Here is a 23,780-nt window from a genome sequence, read left to right as displayed (position 1 = left end):
CATGACAGGTCCGCAGCTGCACTCCTTGGAGTAATCGAGACGTCGATAGAAAAGGGGACAACAATTTATTCAGATTGCTGGAAAGTTTATCGTCTAGGAGATTGTGGTTAACTATAAGATGAGTGTAACCTATGTGTTTATTTTCATGAGTGAGATAAGGATGCCATAGAAATTTAATTGAAAGCACTTGGCGACACGTCAAGAGCTCACAGGCAGTTTTTGCTCCGGTAGACAAGCGAAAATAAGAAAATTAATAGACTCAATGCTTTTTTGGAAATAGTCAGGGAGGTCAAATGGCAAGATTTTAAAATATGTCTGGACGATTGTAGGCTTTCTGGCATTCTTTTTTTGTTTGTATATACGTGAATATTTATTCATTAACTCAGAAATCATATTATATTTATAATTCAGAGCTTATTTACTTTTGGGTTGTTTCCGCTATTACCATGATTTTTTTTTCCCCGCCGTCCCCTGTCTGTAGACTGCCTTGGCGACTTTTTCGTAGGGCCGTCGGACGTGTTAGGCACCGAAAAAGTCGCCAAAGTGGACCGTATATGGAAGCTGCTCCAGAGTCTGGGCTGCCACCCAGAGAAACTTGTTGGTTTCCGCGTTTTTTTTTAAGGCGTCCGTCGTTAGTCGCAGCCTTGGCGACTTTTTCTTGGCCCGTCGGACGTGTTTAGCGCTAAAAAAGAAGTCGCCAAGGAATCTGGATTCTTTCCCTCCCCCATGTTTAACAATGAAAAACTACATACCAGAGAAATCTTTCCGGACGTTTCGTAGACCTGTATCCGAACATCTCCTAATGGAAAAAAATATAATTTCTGCCAACCGTGATAATATATTTTAATAATAAAGGCAGGTTTTTCTGCGCCGCGTGCAACGTGCGCCATCAGAATAAGAAAAGGAGTGAGAGCGCAACACGTCGGGCATAACTACTTGTGGAGGAATCAAAATCGCCATTGAGGCAAATCACAACGGGCGTGTAGACCTTTCATTGCGCGTCGCGCTGGGCGTTTTATGTTACATGCGGTCAAAGCTGGTTATTCAGCTTTGCATGCGGTACAGTAAAAACCGACCTTATATTAAAAATTAAAAGATAATTGTAATTCAAACAACCACAGAAATATTTGGACGCATGCTTCTTCTTCTTCTTCAATTATACAGGGCTTTATGCCTTCGGGCCATCCCTGGACGCATGCCATTTTACGGGATAAGGTTACCTTTATAACGGCTAGCACCACAGCACAGGTGCCTCTTCTCATCTTTAATGGCTCCTTCAGCTATACCACTGCATTAGCAGTGCTTTCGTGTCATTCATGATTTTTCCCTCGCAGATTACTTATAGCTCAGTATGTGAAGACAAACAGTTTGAGTTTACTTATAGCTCAGTGTCTTCACATTGTTTAAGCCGGGATTTCCTAGGAGTATTTTTTTTTTTCGCGCCACGTGACCAAATTGAACCATTTCGCGTCGACAGAAACGTGTTACATTATCAAGCATAAGCCCGATTTTCCTAGGAATAGTTTGTTGCGCAGCGTGAAGCGAATTAGACAATTTCGCGCCGACAGAAACGTGTTACATAATCACGCTACGCGTTTGTGTTTTCCTAGCGAGCCGCATCAGATCAGGGCGGCTATATAAAGTACATGGCTTTGGCATCAGCTACTCTGTCCCAAGTAGTCGCCTGACGTCAAATATGACGTGATAATTTGGTCATTTTCTGTAAATGACGTCAATGAGGAAAAAAAATCACGTCATTTCAAAGTCTTTTAATGACCATGAACAATGAAGGTCATGAAATGACGTGATATTTCATGACCTTCTTTAAATAACTCGTCATTTCATGACGTGTCGGTAAATAGCATAAATGTATTTAAGTCATAAACATCACGAATTTCGTGCCCATTGGAAAAACCGTCAACCGCAAAGAATGCGCGCTCTTTTTCTCTGCTGCAGTGGATGTTGATGATAGTCTTTGTTTTACATGGTGTTAAAATTTTTGTCTTATGTATATGTTCTGGATCTTTTTGTAATCCTACAACGTTACTTTTATCAAATTGTTTTTGTTCAATTTATGCTAGCGATGGCCTTTTATAGTTGCGTGCCTTAAAAAAGTGAAGATTTTGAGCCTGAGCACGAAGGACCGAGTTGTTTTCAAGAGGTTTTTCCTGAGAGGTGAATTTCCTTTCGAATTTTCATTTCATGAGTCACGACAGTCAATTTCTATCAAAGTAAAATGTTATGCATGTTCTGCTTTTTTGTTAGAATTCTGTCTGGGTTTTTTTTTCGAAAATTATTTACGTATTTATCTTCGATTGCTTTTCAGTAGAAAAATGTTTTGCGTTGCAGAGGAGGCAATCGATTCTGGGAATGGTCCAGTTGTTATCCTTAACGGCAATTGGTTAACGCCCCGGAAGACCAGATGTTTTTGGCCATCAAAAACTGTGAAAAATTACAATAAAGCTCTGATTTCTGGCGAGGAGCCGGATGAAAATTGGAAAATAATACAACTAAACAGAATCCTCTATGAAACAGGTAGCCATTTCACTTCATGTAACATTGGGATTTATGACTGAAGATCAAGTTCAATTTTAATGGGGAAAATTTTTTTTTAAACCAAACTTTGAAGCTGGCAAACCTTAGGTTCTTGCTTTAAAAAGGTTTATAAAATTCTTGTGAAATTTACGTATTTTGTAGTCAAATTTTGAGAGGCAATGTCGGTTATATGGATCTTCCAGCATCAACAGTTATGAATTTCAAGGAAACAATTATTTTTCGGATATTATGCTGAGGTGAGCTCGGAAAGAAAAGTCCTCACGTCTCCGCCGGGACTCGAACCCAGGCCTCTTGCATACCGGGCAAGCATGCTACCATCTACACCACTGGAGACACATGAATCTGAATGATGAATTAATGAAGTTATGAATTTGGTCCAGTGAAATAGTGTTGGAGCCTTGTTATACATTTTGTGTTATCAAGGCTGGAAAGATCTCGGGTAACCATGAGGACTAAAAAATTCTTTATGCAGTCAATAAATTGCAGGCTGAGAGCAATCCAAAATATTTTTAATTTATAGCAACATGTCCGCAAACATGTAAAAGGGTCACTATGTCCTGAAAAAGTCAAAAGAAGCATTATTTTGGACCTTTTTTGATAAAATTGTTCTGGCACCTAGAGTGTTTTTAAAGATTTGTCCAGCCCTGTGTGTATCGCCCCCCCCCCCCAATGCGAAAATTTTCTTTTTTTTTTATCAGCTGGTTGGATACCTTATTTTGCTCTATACATTTTCCCTGAACTGCAAATGTGTTCCTATTGGAATACATGAAACATTTTAGGAAAATAACTTCCATAGATGAGTCTACCATACATGAGTAGAGCAAACATTCTAACGCCATTTCCCATGTTCTTTTTCTTCCCAAGGATATAGCACATTTGTGCTGGCATGAGGGGGGCAATATATTCAAGTGTAATGTTGAATGTTCTATGATGCTGCATATTTCTTTTATATACTTTACCTTGTCAACAAGTAGGTCTTGTCTCTAATAGATGACCTGCTGAAAGCCAGAAAAAGAGCCAAAGAAGCTGAATATGAAACTGACGTTGCAAGCACAGAGATAAAGGATGATGATTGTCGCAGGCCTCGAAAACGTAAACCATTAATTCGCAGCAGCAGTGAAAGTGATGATGAGAATGCGAGAAATACAATTGCTCTACCTAAACCGAGGCCAGTTATTGAATATTTGAAGCCTGAGCAAGAGAAATTATTGAATGAGAATAATAGTTTCTTAAAAGGTAGGATATACAAGTAGAATATGCAATTTTTTTCCATGGTTTTTACTGCAGTTTTTTCCACCATAACAAGAAATTTGCCAACTCTGCCCTTCGCCACATTAGTCTGGAGTCTAATGTATTTTTCATGGATCAGGTTCTGATATGAAGATAACATTAGGAGGAGTGTGGAGTTTCCAGTTCTGGGAAATGGGATAAAAAGATAACCGTGCTATATTTGAATTATTATAGGGCTTGAGTAGGCCTCCAAGCTTTGCACTTTTCGTTTGCTTAATCATATTTTATTGTAAGTTTCTCATCTAAATTATCTAGTAATTAGCTTAAATTGAATTATTTTTTCCATCTGTAGAATTGGAGATAGAAGCAAGTCAGTATCTCAGTACTCCTAAAACCTCATCTACTCCTGTTAGTCCACGAACTAATGATAAGATTTTAAGTATACTCGTGGAAATCCGAGAACAGAATAACCAGCTCCTGCAATGCATGAAGGTGGAATTGTCACAGATTCCTGTAGATTTGCCCATTTCTCTTCTTACCACACAAGATGAGATGTTTTTATTGGAAGAGTTTCTGCAAGATGATAATTTTTTCAATTTGGTAAGTATATCTTGATAATTAATCATTGCATGCTTACTGTGATTTTTATGAAACTGAAATGGGCTTAGATCCAGAATATTCAAATGAAGTTATAAATGCCAGTTTGTCACATGGAGTTATTCCTTTCTAATTACAATTTCAATAAATATGCTTTCCAGTGCCAGTACCTGTCTTCCAGAGTGGGCAAAGGGGTTGTGCGAGCAGTGAATGACTCATTACGGTATTTATTGACTGATCGGTTGGCGTGTGAATACAACTTTAAAGGAAGAAACAGCAAAATTGCATTTGAATCCACATCGCTATGCAATGTTTTGTTACGTAAGTTTTTAATATCATGTATCAGGTTTTTAAGCAAAGAAAATTGGTATTTACAGCAAAAGTTACTCTTCTCGCATATGGATCATTCTCATGAAATTGAAAAAAAAAGGTAACGAAAAATGAATGTCAACCAAAGCTGATACATATTCAGCAAAGATGTTTGTTTAAAATTCATGGTGAAAATGTAGCATTTTGCCAGTTTCAGCATTTGACTTTAAAAATTTTGATTGAGAAGCATAAATATAATCTATTTTCATTGCTCATTTTCAATTTGACCAAGCACTGATACTCAAAACAATTTTTTTTTTTTTGTCAAACTCATTTTTAGGTGTTTCTTATTTTTTCCCATCAATTTAATGGGGACGACAGATTTTTAATTTGTTTAGTTTTGCTGAAGCAAAAGAGGTGCTCTCAAAGCATTGTCTCCATATAAAACATTATAATTTGATGTTGTATATGCCATAGAATCGGTTTTTCTTAAATTTTTATCCCTTTCAACTTATGGTAAAACCTTTCATTTTGTTACATAACGCCAGGAGAGAGATTTTCATGTTTTGCAACACTAAAAAAAGTGTGTGTTGAAAATGTGTGCTTACATATCAGAAATAATAGAAGACTGAACTAAACTGCGTGGTGAAGTTAAAATAATTTTCAATTAAACAGACTTAGTAATCTGGCCATCTAGTAATCCAGCATTTTTAGGTGGGTTTCGTTGACCCCATTGAAGAGGAAAATATGTTACGCTTCTTCAATTAACTTCTAGTAATCGGGGCACACCCTGGTGATCTGATATGTGCCGGGTTAGCGAGAGTCTGCTGTTATATACATATATTTCGAAAAAGTAGCCAGGATTAAATAAAAATGCTTGCCTCTTTTTTCATGAATAAGTTGAGCTGACTGAATGGTAAATGTATCTTGTGATAGTGATGTACGTGTGGTAAACTTTTACACCTGCTTCTTGCTTGCACCTGGCTAATCCAGCAAGTAACAAAAGACGAAATAAGACAAAACTGTCTTGAGACCAGACTTTCACATGAACCGACTCTGTATTATATTTTAAACGTCTAACATTCATGAAAAAAAAATTGAGTTAAAAGTTCAACTTTAAAGATGCTGGAAAAGCAGGTGCAAAAGTTCACCGCACGTACGTCACTATCACGAGATACATGTACCATTGTCACCTCAAAGTTAAATTTGTTAAATAATTATCCATTGTTATTGCTATTTAAGGAAACACAATCAATTGCAATATTTTCTCTACCTTTTCCGCATAATTTTTTTTTTTTTATATTAAAGTTTCTGAACTGTTTCATGTGAAATGAAAGATTCAGTGAAAAAGAAAAGAGCCTATGTTTTTAGTGCAGGAGGTGTCCTTTCAGTCAAGTCTCTTAGCATCAAATTGAACAGCCTGGACATTCTGGGAGCTTATCTTTACCATCTGCGTGTACAATATATTTTTCATGAAATCATAATTTTGTTTAGTTATCTATTTATTTAAAATTTATTATTATTCTACATATTTAAGTAAATTTTTTTTTGTTCCACTATTTTGCAGGAGCTGTGAAAAAAGCCACAGGTGAATCTGATGTAACAATAAAGAATTATATAAAAATTTGGTTAAAACATGCACCACAGCGGCAATCGAAGTTGTTGAAAAACAACTGTGAATTTTTGAGATAGCTGTAGTTCGTTTGCAACATGCCAAAAGAAGGAATTATCAGTAAGAGACAAACAAAAAGAAGAGTCAACAAAGTAATTGATAGATTTTTGAAAAATCATAGTCAAGGAAATGACAGAGCCCCTGGCGTTCATTCATTCAGTCAAGAAAATGAATGTAAAAATAATCAAGATCAATCTAGAGAAGAGACTTGCAATGATGGTGAAATTAATCCAGTGATACATAGTTGTGATAAACACAATTTTGAAAATCGAGGTAAGTATTTAAGTGGTAATTTAAGTGGTTCTTGCACAGCACCAAAACATGCAGAAGAAATTATGAGAGAAAAAGAGCCCAGTGACGAGCTTCTTCAGTGTGACCTTAAGAAGTGGGTTGTCAAATATAAAATTCCTGGTGTAGCAATAACCGATTTGCTAAAACTTCTTTCTCCATATCATCCTAATCTGATTAAAACAAGTCGATCTCTGTTAGGTGCCTCCCTAATGTGTGCCCTAGACACAGAAAAATTAGATAATGGTGAGTTTTGCTATTTTGGTGTGGAGAAGCGTTTGATTTTATTTTTTTCTAAACATCCTATTGTTCCTTGTGATACCTTGCAATTAATATTCAACATCGATGGTTTACCACTTTTCAAAAGCTCCAGGATGCAATTTTGGCCTATTTTGATGTCGGTTAATGACTGTTTAATAAACACTCCTGTAGTAGTTGGCACATTTTGTGGCACCTCGAAACCAAAACCTCTGGAAAAATTTCTAAATCATCTAGTGTTAGAACTAAAGCATTTGTTTGATGTTGGTTTTAATTTCAATTGCAGGACCATTGAAATTGAGCTGTATTCTTTTATTTGCGATGCTCCTGCACATGCAGTTTTAAAATGTGTAAAGGGTCATGGGGGATACTCTTCATGTGACGTATGTTCCAGAGGGTAGAAATGTTGTTTTAGCAGATTTGAATGCGACAAATCGCAATGACAAATCTTTTCGAGGACAAAGATCATCACATTGGAACTTCACCACTTTTAGCTCTTGATATTGACATGGTTTCACATTTCCCCTTGGATTGTATGCATTGTGTGTGTTTAGGAGTTATGAGGAAACTGTTAAATTTTTGGCTGTGTGGCAAAGTTCCATTAAAATTAGATGCCAAAACAACTGCAGAATTGAATACTCGTTTGCTTTATTTGAAAACATTTTTTCCTGCAGAATTCATAAGAAAGCCTAGAGGACTGAATGAAATTGACAGGTGGAAAGCCACAGAGCTACGAACCTTCCTCCTTTATGCTGGCCCTGTGGGTTTGCTTAATTTAGTTCATTCTTCCATATACGAGCATTTTTTATTATTGCATTGTGGTATTAGCATTTTATGTTCTCCACACTTGGTGAATTATTCTAGTTCTGCTAATAACTTTCTTAGGGAATTTGTAAGCCACTCTGAAAAGTTATATGGCAAATCATTTTTAGTATATAATGTTTATGTTTTGATTGACCTCGCAGATGATGTGAAAAAATTGGGTGTTTTAGATAATTTCTCAGCTTTTGTATTTGAAAGTTTTCTAGGCAGTTTTAAAAAAAAGCATTAAATCTGGCAATAAGCCATTTGAACAAATTTGTCGGAGACTAAATGAATATGATGAACCTTCTAATCAAATTCAGTCTGATTTATTTGAGATGCAAAATGAACATAATTTGGGGCCAGTGCCTTGTGATTTTATTGGACATCAATATAAAAAATTGTCCTAAACTGAATGTTTTTATTGTGAAAGATTTGGCAAATATATATACTGAAGTATCCTTAGAGGATGTTGTTTCCAAATGTGTTCTGCTGCCCTTGAAAGATTATTTTGTAAGCTTACCATTGTTGCACAGTTCATAATCAATTTCGTCCATTGAACCACTGTGTAGATATATCATATGCATATTTGACTGAATAAAACATTTTTTTTTTCTTTAAATACTTGTGTTTGTCTTTTTAGTTCTATTCCACATGAATAATTTATAAAGCGGTACGTATTTGGGGGGGGGGGTGTGCGTTATTTACTAATGCGTCAATTAATCACGTCATGAAATGGCGCCCAGATGACGTCTTCAAAATGGACATAATCGCCCATTTTATGACGTCAGAAATAAGGCATTTCATGACTTCCAAAAAACGTCATTTTTGACGTCAGGCGACTACTTGGGGTCGTCTGCATGCTCCGGTTTGAAGGGAAGGAAAAGAACACACACAAGAGTGAAGAGAATATCGGCAAAACCGCGGCGCACGACGCATTTGACTCCTCCATAAGCAGTCGGCCAATTATGCCCGACTTAAAGCGCTGTCGTCAGGCGTATTCCGCTCTGTAGGAAAACAGTCATGCTGCTTTTCTTACTGGTGAGTGGATGGCATGTCGCGCTGGGCGAATCACGTTGCGCGCGGCACGAGAAACCTGCTCCTGCAGGAGTAGAATTTCTGCGTCATGTGCAGCGTGATTTTTTTTATATATATATATATATACACATGTATTTTTTTCTGATTTATATATTGAATTTTATTGTGTAAACATGTTTATTTTATTTTTGTGTGTTCGGGGATTTTTTTTTTTACTGGCGTCATCTTTTATGCATTTTTCTCTTTGCATATATTCGTGTGTATGAATGTGTACTGATGTTCCCTGCCGTCTCTTTCCAATTTTATTGATTGTTTGAATAGTGCACCTGTGGAGTTAGAGTCTACTGGCCTTGCACAGGTTTGTATATAATAAATAAATAAAACGCTGATATTCAGGTTTTTGACCAATAACAGTTTTCACGCTGGACGCGCAGCAAGAGTGGTTACGGATGGATTGAAGTTAAGGCCCGTTTACACGAGGCAAGTGCTTTAGTTGGTAACTTAATTTTTAGTTGCCAAGTACGATACAATGTATGCAGACGATAAGGGCTGTTTACACGGCTTTAGTTGGCAAGTGCACAAGTGATTTAGTTGGTAAGCGAGATACAGACGGTTCTATTTTTCCGGTTAAGTAAACCTATGCGCATGCGCCAGTGGGCGTGACCTGCAGCTCTGGAGGGGTCTTTTTGATACTAGCCCTTGGTCCCTCCATGCTGCGAAGGTAGGTGACCAATCACCGGCAAGCGCACGATGTAGTGTTTGGCGCGATTGTTGATTGGCGATCAACTTATTATTTATTAATTCATTATTGTCTTTTTTCGTTATTGAAGTTGGCAACAGCAATATTCGGTAGGGGTTTTTCAAAAATTAAACCGTCATTTTGATAGAGTTCGTATTCTCTTATGAAAAATGTTGTTTAATATCAACGTTATTTACATATATTACCAATTATTTCTATAATTATTTCCTGAATTATTTCCTTTCTTTCTGAGTTGTTATTAAATATTGTTCTTTCCAAGGTTTTGACTTTTCATTAGCTCTAAATTTTAATTCATTATGGAGTTATTTTTCGGAATTCACTTCAGAATTCATTATGGGATTCATTTATTTCGGGATTTTCACTAATTTTTCATTAAATTTGAAATTTAATAATTAATTTCACTAATATATTTTTCCATTAAATATGAATTCCCAGTAGTTTTGGAATTATTTATTGATTTTAAATTGTGATCAATCGTTTCATTTGTTTTAACTTTTTATAAGTTCCATTTCGGAAAAATTCCATTTAATTTCGGAATATTCATTAATCCAATTTCGGTTAATTATATAATAATCTTTAATTAAGTTTATTGTATGATTCATTCTAAATTTTGAATTTTCTTAAATTTTATTTTCATTAATTTTCATAAACCCTTAATTTTCATTACAATTTTTATTCGATTCCATTTTCAATTTAGATTAATTAATGTAAAGTTTTCATTAATTTATGTACCTTTAGTTTTTTTATCCGTCACTATAACATAGCTGCCAAGTCTCCCGAATTTTAGCTTCATCGCTCGACCTCCCGAAAAGTTCTTAAATCTCCCGAATTTTTACGAAAATCACAAAAATCCCTAATTGTCCCTATACATTCCCTACTTCATTAAAAAAAATCCCCTCTTATGAAAACAATCCCTAAGAAATTTCTTGTGGGGCGTGAAGCCTCTTTTTTTTCCCCTTTCGAAATGACGTCACACGTTGTAAATGGGGAAATTTCCTTTTTAAGGAAGTTTTACAAACCCTCTGATGGTAACAAGAAAGTTAAAAGTTGTTTGTCTTATCCTGCAGGGAAATGGCTTAGCAGCCAATAGTCCTGGATAATAATTGAAGATTATAGTGACGCGTATATGGTCAAAATTTCCTCTTTTGTTACGTACGTGCGATAACAAAGCATGAATACTGATAAGCTTGAAGAAACAGTGTTCTAAATTGACGGTGTTTTCCTTCATCTTCCGATGATTTTGGGGTCATTCGCGCAGAATGTTTGTTCACAGCGTTTCTGATTGAACACAATATTTATTTTTATATCATTGAAGTTTTGGTAGGAATTTTATTCCCAAGGGTTTAACTTCCATGTGTGTAAAATCCCTATTTTAATTTGATTTCAGTTTTTAAGTAAGGATTTTATTCCCTACGTTTTAACTTTTATGTTTGGAAAAATCCCTATTGTATTTATTAGAGAGTGGTTTTAGCATAAAATACGGGTTTGCGCGAAAATCTCCCGAATTTTCATTTTCAAAAGTTAGCAGCTATGCTATAACCACTCGACCACCACAGCGGCAGTAGTAACTATGCAGAAATTATTCAAGCATCAATTAAACATTTTGAAATTAGTTTTATCCCTGTTTTCATTGTCATATGGCCCGCAAACCGAAGATTTTGAACATCCATGTCGGGGCCCAAATCAGACATGGGGGGGGGGGGGTATCCGTGACCTGGATCAAAGACGTTTTGTTAATCAGTGAACGCATGTTGTTTAAATGTTGGAGCTCCTGGGCAGGGCCGTAACCCTGAGGGGGACGGGTGGGTCTGGTGCTCCGGATCCTGAGCTAAATTTTCGACATTACAAGGGGACGCCAAAATACTTGCTTGCTCCGACTGACCAAGTATCTATTTGCGGTCCTGTCCCAGAGCAAATGCTTCACTTCCCCATGCGGAAATCAGGCAGTATGTTCTACAAGTAATGTGGGCAACCGATGCTTGGTCAGCCAAGTAAGTACATATTCTGACGTTCCCTTGTAATCAGGGTCGCAACTGGGAAGGGGGGGGGGGGCAGGTGGGTGTTGTGCCCAGGGCATGCCTCCCACAAGGGGTGGGCTGACAAGGCTCCAGCCCTGGGGTCCCGGGACGATTTTCATTATTTTTTGTTTTTCACGCTATAAATCCATCATAAAAGGGACCGTGAAAGTCTGGTCGAGCAGCTAAGACTGCTGCACACCTGTTTGCCATGGATGCGATGAGGTTATCGATCAGACTTTGGAGAATACTGTTCCACTCCTCAAGAAGTGCAATCTGCAAGTCTCGGACAGTAACAGGCGGCCTTGGTCGCGCAGCAATGCGTCGTCCGAGCATGTCCCAAGATTGGATTCAGGTCAGGAGAGCACGCTGGCCGTTCCATACACTGTATTGTTTCAGCTTCAAGCATGTTCTCCACCAGACGAGCTCTATGCGGTCGGGCATTATCATCCTGGAAAACAAAGGAATCTCCAATGGCTCCAGCGTAAGGGATGACATGAGGTCGCAGTATCTCGTCTGCATACCTTCGGGCCGTCAAAGTGCCATTCCGAATGATATGCAGGTCCGTACGTCCGCCTATGCTGATTCCACCCCATACCATCCAACCAGCTCGTCTGTATTGTGACCTTTCACGAACGAATGCGGGGTTATTTCGAGTGCCCCTATCCCTCCATACCAGAACACGTCGGGTGTCGCACTCCAGACTGAATCGGGACTCGTCTGTAAACAGCACTTGGCTCCAATCATGTTGCTCCCAATCTCGATGTTCAGCAGCCCATCTTCTTCGGGCCGCACGGTGGCGTGGGGTCAACGGAATGCAGACCATTGGCCTACGTGCATAGAGCCCTCCCTCATGAAGCCGATTACGTACTGTTTGGCTGGACACCCTTCGTCCTGTTGCCAAGAGCAACCGTCTTTGCAGCTGCGTAGCATTCTCTGTTCTGTTTCGACGGGCTGTTAACCGTACATACCGGTCATCAGTTGCTGTAGTGGCGCGTGGCCGACCTTGCCCTGGTCGACGTCTAACATTTCCTGTTTCTTGGAATCGATTCCACAGCCTTGCAACACCACTTCTGGCGACTCCAACAGCGTCCGCGACACTACGTTGTGTTTGCCCGGATTCCAGTCTGCCTATAACACGCCATGCCATGGATTCCGGTCAATCATGTTGTTGAGACATCTTCAAGTCACCTTGTCTCAAAAAAAAATACTGCGCAATCGAATTTCACAGTTACGGCAGTAAAACAGACGTTTCTGCAACGTCCCGATTTCTGCCCTTATCTCCTTTTTCTGGTTTTTGACGTCATGAACTTTGATTTGCATATGAAGTTTTCTTCTTCCGTTTCCTGCTAGGTTTTAAATTATGGATGATTCATTTTATGTTACTTATCGGTATACATCTTTGCGTAATTTTGTTAAAAATATGTGCTCCCCTAATTGTTTTGAGCAGTGTATATATAATACCCGCATATACAAATAACTTCTACATATTTTTCATTCAGGCATTTTTTAATTTTTAGTTTGTTGTAGTTGCTCAATAACGAAAATACCAGTAAAATTAACACTAAAAAAAAATTAACACTTTAGCATATCTCTAGAAATAGCCTTACAATAAAACGGCCAATATTCGTAAAATACTCTATAAATATGACTAAATTTCACCTGCGGGAAAAAAAATCGATGTTATGAAAATATTTATTTGAACAATATTTATTTGAAAATTATAAAAAAAATTGAGTGAGCTTTCACTCAATTATATTATTTATTTCTATATTTTTGAAAACCTTCAAAAATATGCATTTATACTCAAAATTCTTTGATTTTATGCATTTATATGCATTAATGCTAAAAAAGGCCAAAACATATGCATTTGCATATAATCCGGGCTCTAATTATCAGTGTCATAGAAGTGGGACTTCTACAAGTGAAAGTAAAGGTGTGAGGCAACAAAACTGGGTTCTTTTGCCCCGCAAATCTGCAAATTAAAGCTTATCTCAATAACACTTCCTTTGAGGTAAAATACATCACATCTCTTGCCATCTGGGTCATTCCAGTGAAGTTGGTCACTTGCGGTTATCTCGATTTGAGAAAGATGAAATTGCTGGTCTGTTGCATGCTGGTGTACCGATTCCTACAGTGTTGCACAAAATCAAAAAAGCAGCATCCCCTACTAAAAGACTGGCAGTGACCCTAGCTCAAGATTTACGAAATATAAGTACGAGCTATGGCTTAAAAAGTGATGTCGTTCGCAATGTTAATGATGTTCTTTCTGTTGATAGCTGGGTGAAAGAAAATCAATCAAAAGATGGCAATCCCATTCTGGTGAATAAATTGCCACAGGAGTTCAATTCAGACTACCCGGACCTCCTTAAAGATGATTTCGTCCTAGGCTACATGAATGAAGCTCAAGAGGAGATATTTAAAATATATGGCAAAGAGGTAATTTTTATTGATTCTACACATGGGACAAATAAATACAATATTCAATTAACGAGCATCATGGTAAAAGATGACAATTGGGAAGGTTTTCCTGTTGCTTTTTTGTGGTCCAATCGACAGATGGTAGAGGTTTTCCGTTATTTTTTTTCAGCCATCAGGAAAACCATTGGAAATCTATCAGTTACGACCTTCATGTCTGATGACTTCCCAGCATATTTCAAGGCTTGGTGTCAGGTTTTTGATACTCCTAAACATAAATTACTCTGTGACTGGCATGTGAAAAAAAATTTAAAGAAGAATTTGTTATCTGTGGAAACAAAGATCGCAGATGCTGTTAAACGTGAAGAAGTACAAGAGGAAGTGTAAAGTATGGTTAATGAAGTTGATGAGGTGACATTCAAGAGACTGATGGAAATCAACATTAAAAAATGGCTCGAAGATGACAGTACTGCAGCATACGGTAATTATTTCCTTAGCACATATGCTGATAAACCACAGCAGTGGGCTGCTTGTTATAAAATTGGAACTCATATAAACACAAATATGACTGTGGAGCTGTGGCACAAAGATATAAAACATAACAGTCGCCTTGACATCGCAATCCACAGTCTTTAGACAAAAAGCTGATGGATCGTCTGACATCTCTACAAAGAAAAAAACTAACAAAAAGGATTACTGCGATTAGGAACAGTCACAGAATAGCAAGTTTGAAGATGTGTTTGCAATAGGAAGTTTGAAAGATGTCTCCTCACAGCAGATGTAGGCACAACCGACATGCCCAGGGCTCTTGGAGCCATCGGTATATATGGGGAAGTACCTATTCTACCTACCCCTGTGCTTGAAGAATATCGGTCGATATACGACATCTGCTGTGGTGGCTCTAGGGTATAATGATAATGAAAGAGAGACATCTGGCAGAGACTGCTCCCATGGTGCCAGTTGCCAAGCAACTGGGGCCACACGACTGATGTCTATTTGTATTTCTTCTACAAGTGCCCTCGTACGAAGACCGTGAGATGGAACACATGAAGGTCGAGTAGCATAAATTGTTTAATATAAGTAATCTTGTTTTTAATACCACAAGTGTTCTATTGGGAATATATAGATATTATCGCAGATGATGTGAAGCTAATGGGGGTAATCGGGAATGAAAGCGATAGGGAGTTGCTCCAGACCAACTTAAACAAGATTGCAGCATGGGCAAATGAATGGAGCATGACGTTTAGCGTAGATAAGTGCATGGTCGCTCATTTTGGTTCGAACAACCCACGGTTCTCTTACGAGTTGAATGGTGTCACTATCCCGGATGCAACTAGAGTCACCGATTTGGGAATTCTCATTGACGAGCGACTTAAGTTTTCTGAACATTGTTCAGCGGTTGTCAAAAAATCGAATAGAATGCTTGGTCTCATTTTCAAAAAGGTCTCTTCGCGTTCTCCTAAAGTCATTCTTCCTCTTTTTCGAGGCTTAGTTCGTCCTGGACTGGAGTATGCTGTAAGGTTTTGGAGACCATACCTACAGAGGGACATAGACTTGGTTGAAGGGGTGCAGAGAAGAGCTACGCGTGTCCTTATTGGCACACAGGGCTTGAGTTATGAAGAAAGACTTCATTTTTTGAATATGTTTACATTGGATGAACGCAGGTGTCGAGGAGATATGATCGAAGTGTTCAAAATTTTCAATGGGATGGATAGGATGGACCATGAACTTTTAGTACACCGCCAATCGACTGCTTTTACAAGGGGACACCAGTATCGATTGGTGAGGGACAATGCAAGGTTATGGTGTCGCAGGGAATTTTTCTCCAATAGGGTTGTTAATAAATGGAATAGCTTACCCCCGGAGGTAGTAAATTGTAACACAATTGACACGTTTAAAAAGAAATACGATAAACATGTTGGGGTAAATCGAGAAGCTATCCATTCTTAGAATAAGACAACCATAAGTAATCTTTATGGGCATCGTATAATATTTTATCATGTGTATATATTGTTTGTAATTTGTGTTAATTGCATTTTTAATTGGGTTGCTGTATTTTTGAAACATATGACAACCATATTTTTATGGGCATCTTTTTATCAGCCACCTCGTTGGGCATTTTGCCTGTTGTGGCGTTGTATTTGTATTTGTATTTGTATATGAGATGCATCGGTTGCGTGTAGTTACAGAGACATATCTTACACAAGGGACGGACTTTATTTCACACAACATCCTATATACATGGCGAGAAACGAACTGCGCAATAACTAGAATAATCACCTGATGGCGCTTTGAGCGCGTACATCAATCCTCGCTCTGAGGAAGTGGCTTTCTTTTCCCACACGTCGGCGGCGACGACACAGACTATCCCCCCAGTGAGCGAGCGAACGCTAATGTAGGAAATACAAGATTGACATTCACATATTGATGATACAAAATTATAACAAATAATAACCAATGTGTATGTGTGTATAAATACTTGCGACAGCTGAGAATTCAATATTTTGCTAAGACGAATGAAAAATACGAATATATACGATGTTAACATGTTTGCAATGATTTGAAAAAATAAATAATGTAAATTAACACTTATGCGAGAAATGCGAAAATAATATGTACACATATGCGAAAATGTAAAGGCATAACACAAGAATATAAATGGGTGTAAAACATATGCAATCAAAAATACGAAACAAATCGTTCTGGAAAATGAACTCTTCGTCCATAACGAGTTGTTACTGTTTTTTCTGTCGTTGACACTGGACTTTTGGAGTCCTGTTTAGAACTGATCTCATTTGGTAGTTCGGTGACTGCAGGTTTGACTCTGTCAATAGACACTGAGATAGATTTACCATTTACATTGATTACAAAAACTTTGTCGGTCCTTCGCACTACAGGATATGGTCCAGTGTAGGGTGCGCTTAATGCAGGTCGAACTTTGTCTACGCGTAAGAACACATGAGAACAAGATTTTAAGGAAGGATGAACATAAATCTTGAAAGTATTCTTATGAGATGGAGATACGGGTGATAAACTCCTCATGAGCGAAGACAGCATTGATGCATAGGTAGCGTCTGGTGTAGATTTGGACACCTCATCTGAAAGTAGGTCAGATGGCAATCTAATAGTGGTTCCATACACCAGTTCGGCACAGGTAGCTTGAAGATCTTCCTTGAAAGCGGATCGTAGACCCAGGAGGACTATCGGAAGCGATTCTGACCATTTGGTATTGTCGTGAGCAATGATGGCACTTTTTAGGGTGCGATGAAATCGCTCGACCAGACCATTGGCAATTGGATGATATGCAGTGGTTCGTATGCGATCTGTTCCTAGTAGTGCTGCGAGCTGCTGGAAGAGATGAGATTCAAATTGAGTTCCACGATCTGTGGTCACTGTTGAGGGACACCCAAAACGACTGATCCATGAATCAAAGAATGCTTTGCAGATGGTTTCGGTGTTACTTCGGGCCATCTTGTAAATCTGTCTATCATGGTAAGACAGTAGATGTTCCCGTTTGATGGTGGATAAGGGCCTATAATGTCAATGTGCACATGTGAAAAACGAGCGTCGGGAAGTGCGAAGGTGCTCAGAGGTGCTTTTGTGTACCTCTGGATTTTCGATCGCTGGCATGATTGGCAGCAGCGTACCCAAGCTGTGATGTTTTTGTTCATGTTTGGCCACACATATCGTGAGCAAATGAGGTTTTTTGTTACAGCGATTCCGGGATGCGATAGATTGTGAAGGTGGTCAAAAATCAGCTTTCGATACGAGTCTGGAACGAAAGGTCTGGGTGAGCCAGTTGAAATGTCACACCATAATTCACCATCTGTTAGATGACATGGCTTCAGTTCCAGCTGTAGAGATGTGTTGTTACCCTTCAAAATTTCTTTCAGTTCCGGGTCGCTTGATTGAAATTCCCCGAATTCTTTGAAATTAATGTCCTTAGAACCAGTTATTGCGTCGATTTCGATTCTTGACAGTGCATCTGCGACATAATTTTGAGAGCCTTGGACGTGACGGATATCGGTTGAATACTGGGATATCAAGTCCAAATGACGAAGCTGTCGCGGCGAACATTTGTTTGGATTTTGCTTGAAGGCATAAATTAGGGGCCTCTGATCTGTGTAGATAATGAACTCCCTGCCTTCGAGCATATGCTTGAATTTTTTTATAGATGAATAAATTGCAAATAGTTCTCGGTCGTATGCGGACCATTTGTTTTGACTTTTGGACAATTTCATAGAGAAGAATGCGATGGGTTCCCATTTGTCGGCTAATTGCATGAGAGCACCACCCACTGCGACATCTGAAGCATCTACCCAAACACTTAATTTAGCTCCAGGAAGTGGATGTCTCAGGAGTGTGGCATTTGCCATGGCATCTTTGGCCAAAGTGAACGACTTTGTTGCTTCATCGGTCCACGCGAGTTGGTCGTTGGCACGAGCAGAACGAGGTGATTTTTTATTTTTATGACCTTCGAGAAATTTTATTAACGGATGTAACAAATCGGCAGCTTTCGGAATGAAACGTCGATAAAAATTGTACATACCGAGAAATCTTCGAAGTTGTGTCAAGGTCGTTGGCTGTGGATAATCCAAGATACACTGAACTCGATCTGTCAGAGGTTCGATGCCGCTTGTAGATAGTCGGAATCCAAGGAAGTCGATGGTTTCTTTACCGAAGTTGCACTTGGAGACGTTGACGCAGAGTCCATATTCTTGAAGTCTGTTGAAGAGAGTCTTGAGATGATGGATGTGTTCATCAGGATCTTTTGATGCAATCAGGATGTCGTCGACGAATGCGTAAACTCCAGGAAGTCCTCTGGTCACTTCATCGATGAATCGCTGGAAGGTTGCAGAAGCGTTGCACAATCCGAATTGCATCCTGGTGCTCTCAAACAATCCGAAAGGTGTGCATATTGCTGTTTTGTGAATGTCATCAGGATTTATTGGGATCTGATGATAGGCTTTTATGAGATCCACATGGCTGAAAATTTTAGTACCATGCAGTTCAGCAGTGAAATCAGCAATGCAAGGAATGGGATATTTGTCTTTTAACGTTTGTGCATTTAAAGCACGGAAATCTCCGACCGGTCGAAATTCCAAGGTACCCTTTTTTGGTACCATATGAAGTGGTGAGGCGTAATTACTCCTCGAAGGTCTCAAATGCCCCAGTTGCAGCATGTTGTGAAATTCCGATTTCGCTATTTTTAATCTGTCTGGAGCTAACCTACGAGGTTTCGCCACCACAGGCGGTCCTTTTGTGGATATATGATGGATGGTGTTGTGCTTTACTGGTGCATTTGGATTAGGAAGTTTAGTGATCTCCGGGAATTCAGAAATCAGCTTGTGATACGCCGAGTCACCGGTAATCGTTTTCACCGAATGAATGCACGTTGCGTTTGAGACGCGTCCGGGACTTTTCAAGTCACGTAGGAACTTGTTGCGAAGGTCCGGGACTAAGTCGAAATAATGAAGGAAATCCGCACCCAGTATAGGAGTTGACACATTGGCGATGTAAAATGGCCAGGAAAAATTTCGTCTCAAGCCGAAATCCACGGAAAGAATACGTTGGCCGTACACCTCGATGGATGATGAATTCGCGGCTGCGAACGCTTGAACAGGCCGTTGTTTGCGCTGAGAAAGGCTTGCCGGCAAGATCGAAACATCACTGCCCGTATCAACGAGGAAAGATAGATTCGTTTTCATGTCTTTCACAAACAGGCGACGTGACGTAGATGGCAAAGAGCAAGTCGCCTCTACTCTTTGCTGAGTTCGTTTCCCGAATATTTGCAGGGAGAGACACATTTCTTGGCATCGGTGCCGAATCGTCGATGATACCAACACTCGTCGCGATTTTTCGATCTGCTACGCTGTCGCGGGTAGCGATTTCGGTACGGGCTACGACTTCGCCCTCGGGAAATCTCGTCGATTCGCACATGGAGCTTTTCGATTTCCGACAACAAACGTTCCTCGATGGAATTCGCGGAAGAGTTAGCACCACAAGCGGTAAGTGCCTGTTCTACGTCCATGACGCGATCGGCGATTTCGGCCGCTTTGTCCAACGTTAGTGGTGTGACTGCAGCCAGGATAGATTGCACAGATGTTGGCAAATGCTGAAGAAACAGTTCCAACATGAGCTCGTCCGGAACGCTGTGTGATTCCGCGTGACGCCGCATGACACGCAAAAGTTCACTTGGACGACGATCACCGAGTTGCTCCCCAGTGAGAAGTTTCCGTATCTCTTGCTGTGACGATTCACCACTGCGCTTGATTAATTCCGATTTCACGTGTCCGTAGGGATCTGTTGCCGTTGGATTCGTGATGACATCGCGGATGACGGAAGCTGCTTCCGGTGGTAGATGGGCCACTATGTAGTTGAATTTTGTGCGACTGTCCGTTACCGGTTTCGGAATCCCCAGTTCGAAAGTTGATTCGCACATCAAGAACCACAGTGTAGGATCGGCGAAATTGTACGGTGGTATCTTTACCGCTGCCACGTCCGCCATGCTTTCGCTTTTGCGTGGGCGAGAATGTTCAACAGCACGTGTTGTTTCCGTTGAGATGCGTCCGCTGTTTCTTTTTTTAGATATAATGTCTCAACTGATGATCAGACTTTCCAAGGTCACCATTATCGGGATATATGAGATGCATCGGTTGCGTGTAGTTACAGAGACATATCTTACACAAGGGACGGACTTTATTTCACACAACATCCTATATACATGGCGAGAAACGAACTGCGCAATAACTAGAATAATCACCTGATGGCGCTTTGAGCGCGTACATCAATCCTCGCTCTGAGGAAGTGGCGTTCTTTTCCCACACGTCGGCGGCGACGCCACAATATTATTAGTCAGAGCCATGAAAAATGAGAATATAACTGTTAACAAATGTAAGTATCAAGAAAGGTGGAAATCCTGTAAAACGTAAAAAATGTCATAACGAATTTTATGACAAAAATGAAATAAGCAAACGATAAAGTCCACAAACCTAATAAAACCATAAGTAAGTTCCATAAACCTGATATGCCCCCCAGCATCAAAGGTGGAGTCGACTGATCTAATGTATATATGAGCTGACATCATCATCGTGCCCCCCCCCCTCAGATTTCCAAGTCAAGAAGAAATTTTGATGAGAGGGTGTTCGTCAACCCAGCTTGTCGAAATTGTATTTTTGAGGATGGAGAATAAATTTAATAGTTCTATAGCAATGAATGCTGATGCAATTGAAATCATAACGTCACGTGCTCTAATGTTAATAGGTTCCGAAATTTTAGATACTGTGAAATCCCTAATTTGTTTACGACGAGAGCTTAGAATACTTTTTCACCATGACATTTTATGGTAAAGCAATTTTTTTCCTCTTGTAGAAATGTCAACGATATCTTTGCCAAGGAGAGCTAAATTTCAAATAACCACCTTTTCTCCTTCATCTTTACTAGACGTATTGCCGATGTCGCTATCCTCCATTTTTTCGTACATCTTCAATGTTAAAAAAACACGAAATTTACACCTTGCTCGACACAACAAAAACTTCGTAAAATTAGTCAACCGGATAACAAATAAACAAACGTGATCAGTGATGCTGCCAACGTCAATAACGTAAAAAAAAGTAATAGTATATATATTATTTAAAACACAAGTTTTTATTAATAAAAAAGTCAATAAATAAAGGATTGATGCTTAGAGTGATGTTGGCGTGAAATTCCAAAAATCGCCAACAATTTGTAGGCAGAAAGATGGTAACCCATCCTCAACAAGGTTACTGCCATCTTAAACACACACAAACAATATGTAGATGATTTAAAAACACAAATGTTAGTGAATAAGTTTGTGAAGAGAAATTCTCATCGATCGAAAACATTTGCTTTGTTTTAAATGTAATTTATTTTATCTCAATCGGTTTATGCTATATATTCTCATATCTATAATAGATTTTTGCGATTTTTAATCCACTTCATCCCTAAGACCAAAATTCTGTCACATTTTCTTTGATAACTGATGTTACACAGTTTACGTTTTCTTAAAAAAAATTAGTATTTTGTAATGATAGTTTTAAAAAGTTTGAAATTTTAATAACTTAAAACAAGAGAAATAACTGGGTACAAAGTGATTGAGAATTATGCTACACAAAATAAAATAAGAATTTATTTCAGTAGACCTATTTTCTATTAAATTCTTAGGTGAATGATATATTGGCAGCGAAAATGGAATCCCCCACTTCTCCGAAGTCATTTTCATTTGTTCCCCAGATGTGACGTTATCCCAAGGTCTGACTATATTGTGTATGAATGACTCAGGTGAGATGAGATAAATTGCATAACAGTTCGGGCAAGACATAACCAACAATTTTAGTGTTATCGTAAAAATCTAAGAATTTTACATTGTTATAAAAAGAGTGGGAATTTTTACTGCTACTGTAGGATATCGTAAGAATCTGGTACTAGTTTGAGAAAGCAAGAATAAGAACTTATTGTAACGTATTGTAGGATGTCGTTAAAATTCAGTGCCATAATGGGATATCATAAGAGTTTAATTCTATTGTAGGCTCTATGGTAAAAATTTATAGTTATTGTAAGTAAGATTAGAATTTAGTATCATTGTAAATAATCGTCAAAATTTATTTTACTGCAGTATTTCGAAAGAATTTGTAGGTATATATTGTAAGTGACATTAGAATTCAGTATCATTGTCGAAATTTATTTTATTGCAGTATTTCCAAAGAATTTATAGTTATATATTGTAAGTTCCCGACTTCGAGACATGGCATCACACGTAATGTCTACGTTCCACAAGCCTTGACGACCTGTACACACGTTTTCGTTCGCACCGACGCAGTCCGCCGCCCTCTACAACCGACCTACGAAGGTCCGTTTGAAGTGCTTTCGCGATCCGAAAATTTTTTCCGTGTACGTGTCAAGAACAGGAAATCCGTCATCTCGATCGACCGAATCAAACTGGTCTATCTCCTCAACGACCAGTACCTGAATGGGCCAGACATCGAAGTTCCACCAACAGCAGATGACAACGACTATTCCAACCCTCCGACACGTGTCATTTGCGCCCACTACGACTCAACGTACCCGGTCTGGCAGAATAGTCCGAGCTCCGGATAGACTAAATTACTCAACGATGTGACTCCGTCCCTTAGAGGAGGGGTACTGTGGCGACAGCGTCCACCACCGGATGGCGCTGTCCGCCTAATAGGGAAAAGAGCGCGCCTGCGCGATGGTGGAACGGGACTTTGCCGCTCAAACGAGATAGTCACGCGGTTCACTCGTTTAATAATATCTCTGAATCGTAGAGGGAAGTGTTTGTCGTCAATCGCCTTATACCTTCTGTGACATTCGAAAGAATTTATAGTTATATATTGTAAGTGACATTAGAATTCAGTATTATTGTCGAAATTTATTTTATTGCAGTATTTCGTAGTGCATGTAAGAGTTTGGCGTGCTATTGTGAATTTTAATTAAAGGATGTTATCACGACCTTTAATAAAATTAAATCATAGTAAAACTCCTCTAAGGTGGCCACGTGTAGTGTAGAGGTGACTGCCGAATGAAGTTGAAGTGACCATGGTTTGTTTATTTTACTAATCGTACGCAGCCCTGGTCCAGAATTGATAATTTGCATGTACGTGTACAGGAGTCTCTCACTGTGCTTGACAAAGAAAAATGTGACTCGCTAATTATCAACTTGATGATTATCATATGAAGTGACTCTTATAATAGGTACAAATAATGAAGAGGTTTTTTTTGTTCGATCTATTCGAAATTCCTTGTGTAAAATGCAAGGTGAAAAGGTAAAAAATAAAATTTCACCTTGTGAAATGAACTT

At 38.9% G+C, this 23,780-nt stretch overlaps 3 protein-coding genes and 1 long non-coding RNA gene across 4 annotated transcripts; 3 read left to right on the top strand and 1 right to left on the bottom strand.

The window, feature by feature from the left end:
* The first annotated feature begins 2,072 nt into the window (after positions 1–2,072).
* Positions 2,073–3,617, top strand: LOC149067824 (uncharacterized). The gene is made up of 3 exons (XR_016195280.1): positions 2,073–2,175; positions 2,327–2,535; positions 3,547–3,617. It is a non-coding gene; the product is annotated as an uncharacterized LOC149067824 (long non-coding RNA).
* A 670-nt stretch (positions 3,618–4,287) lies between these two features.
* LOC149067823 (uncharacterized) lies at positions 4,288–7,066 on the top strand. The gene is made up of 3 exons (XM_089252115.1): positions 4,288–4,386; positions 4,545–4,704; positions 6,260–7,066. Exons 1-3 carry the CDS (start codon positions 4,339–4,341, stop codon positions 6,382–6,384), a joined length of 333 nt encoding a protein of 110 aa, XP_089108241.1. The 5' UTR covers positions 4,288–4,338; the 3' UTR covers positions 6,385–7,066.
* Positions 7,067–7,349: 283 nt separating this feature from the next.
* On the top strand, positions 7,350–14,578 carry LOC149067822 (uncharacterized). Its single transcript, XM_089252374.1, has 3 exons — positions 7,350–7,443; positions 13,539–14,311; positions 14,366–14,578. The coding sequence occupies exons 1-3, from the start codon at positions 7,350–7,352 to the stop codon at positions 14,576–14,578; spliced, it is 1,080 nt and encodes a 359-aa protein (XP_089108500.1).
* Positions 14,579–19,700: 5,122 nt separating this feature from the next.
* LOC149067821 (uncharacterized) lies at positions 19,701–20,450 on the bottom strand. Its single transcript, XM_089252373.1, has one exon. The coding sequence runs from the start codon at positions 20,448–20,450 to the stop codon at positions 19,701–19,703; it is 750 nt and encodes a 249-aa protein (XP_089108499.1).
* Positions 20,451–23,780: the final 3,330 nt, after the last annotated feature.

This window comes from Pholcus phalangioides, unplaced genomic scaffold, assembly GCF_987345545.1.
Source record: "Pholcus phalangioides strain wild (caught in Gottingen) unplaced genomic scaffold, Ppha-v1.0 ptg000028l_1, whole genome shotgun sequence".
NCBI lineage: Eukaryota > Metazoa > Arthropoda > Arachnida > Araneae > Pholcidae > Pholcus > Pholcus phalangioides.
Note: the sequence above shows the minus strand (reverse complement) of the source record. Positions and strands in the feature narration are given on the sequence as shown.

Coding starts and splice junctions, on each gene's coding strand:
- LOC149067823 (XM_089252115.1), top strand. CDS start 4,339: ATGTTTTTATTGGAAGAGTTTCTGCAAGATGATAATTTTTTCAATTTG. Junction 4,387..4,544: donor ATGATAATTTTTTCAATTTG/GTAAGTATATCT, acceptor TATGCTTTCCAG/TGCCAGTACCTGTCTTCCAG. Junction 4,705..6,259: donor GCTATGCAATGTTTTGTTAC/GTAAGTTTTTAA, acceptor ACTATTTTGCAG/GAGCTGTGAAAAAAGCCACA.
- LOC149067822 (XM_089252374.1), top strand. CDS start 7,350: ATGACAAATCTTTTCGAGGACAAAGATCATCACATTGGAACTTCACCA. Junction 7,444..13,538: donor TTCACATTTCCCCTTGGATT/GTATGCATTGTG, acceptor ACTTCCTTTGAG/GTAAAATACATCACATCTCT. Junction 14,312..14,365: donor ATGCTGTTAAACGTGAAGAA/GTACAAGAGGAA, acceptor GTGACATTCAAG/AGACTGATGGAAATCAACAT.
- LOC149067821 (XM_089252373.1), bottom strand. CDS start 20,450: ATGGCGGACGTGGCAGCGGTAAAGATACCACCGTACAATTTCGCCGAT.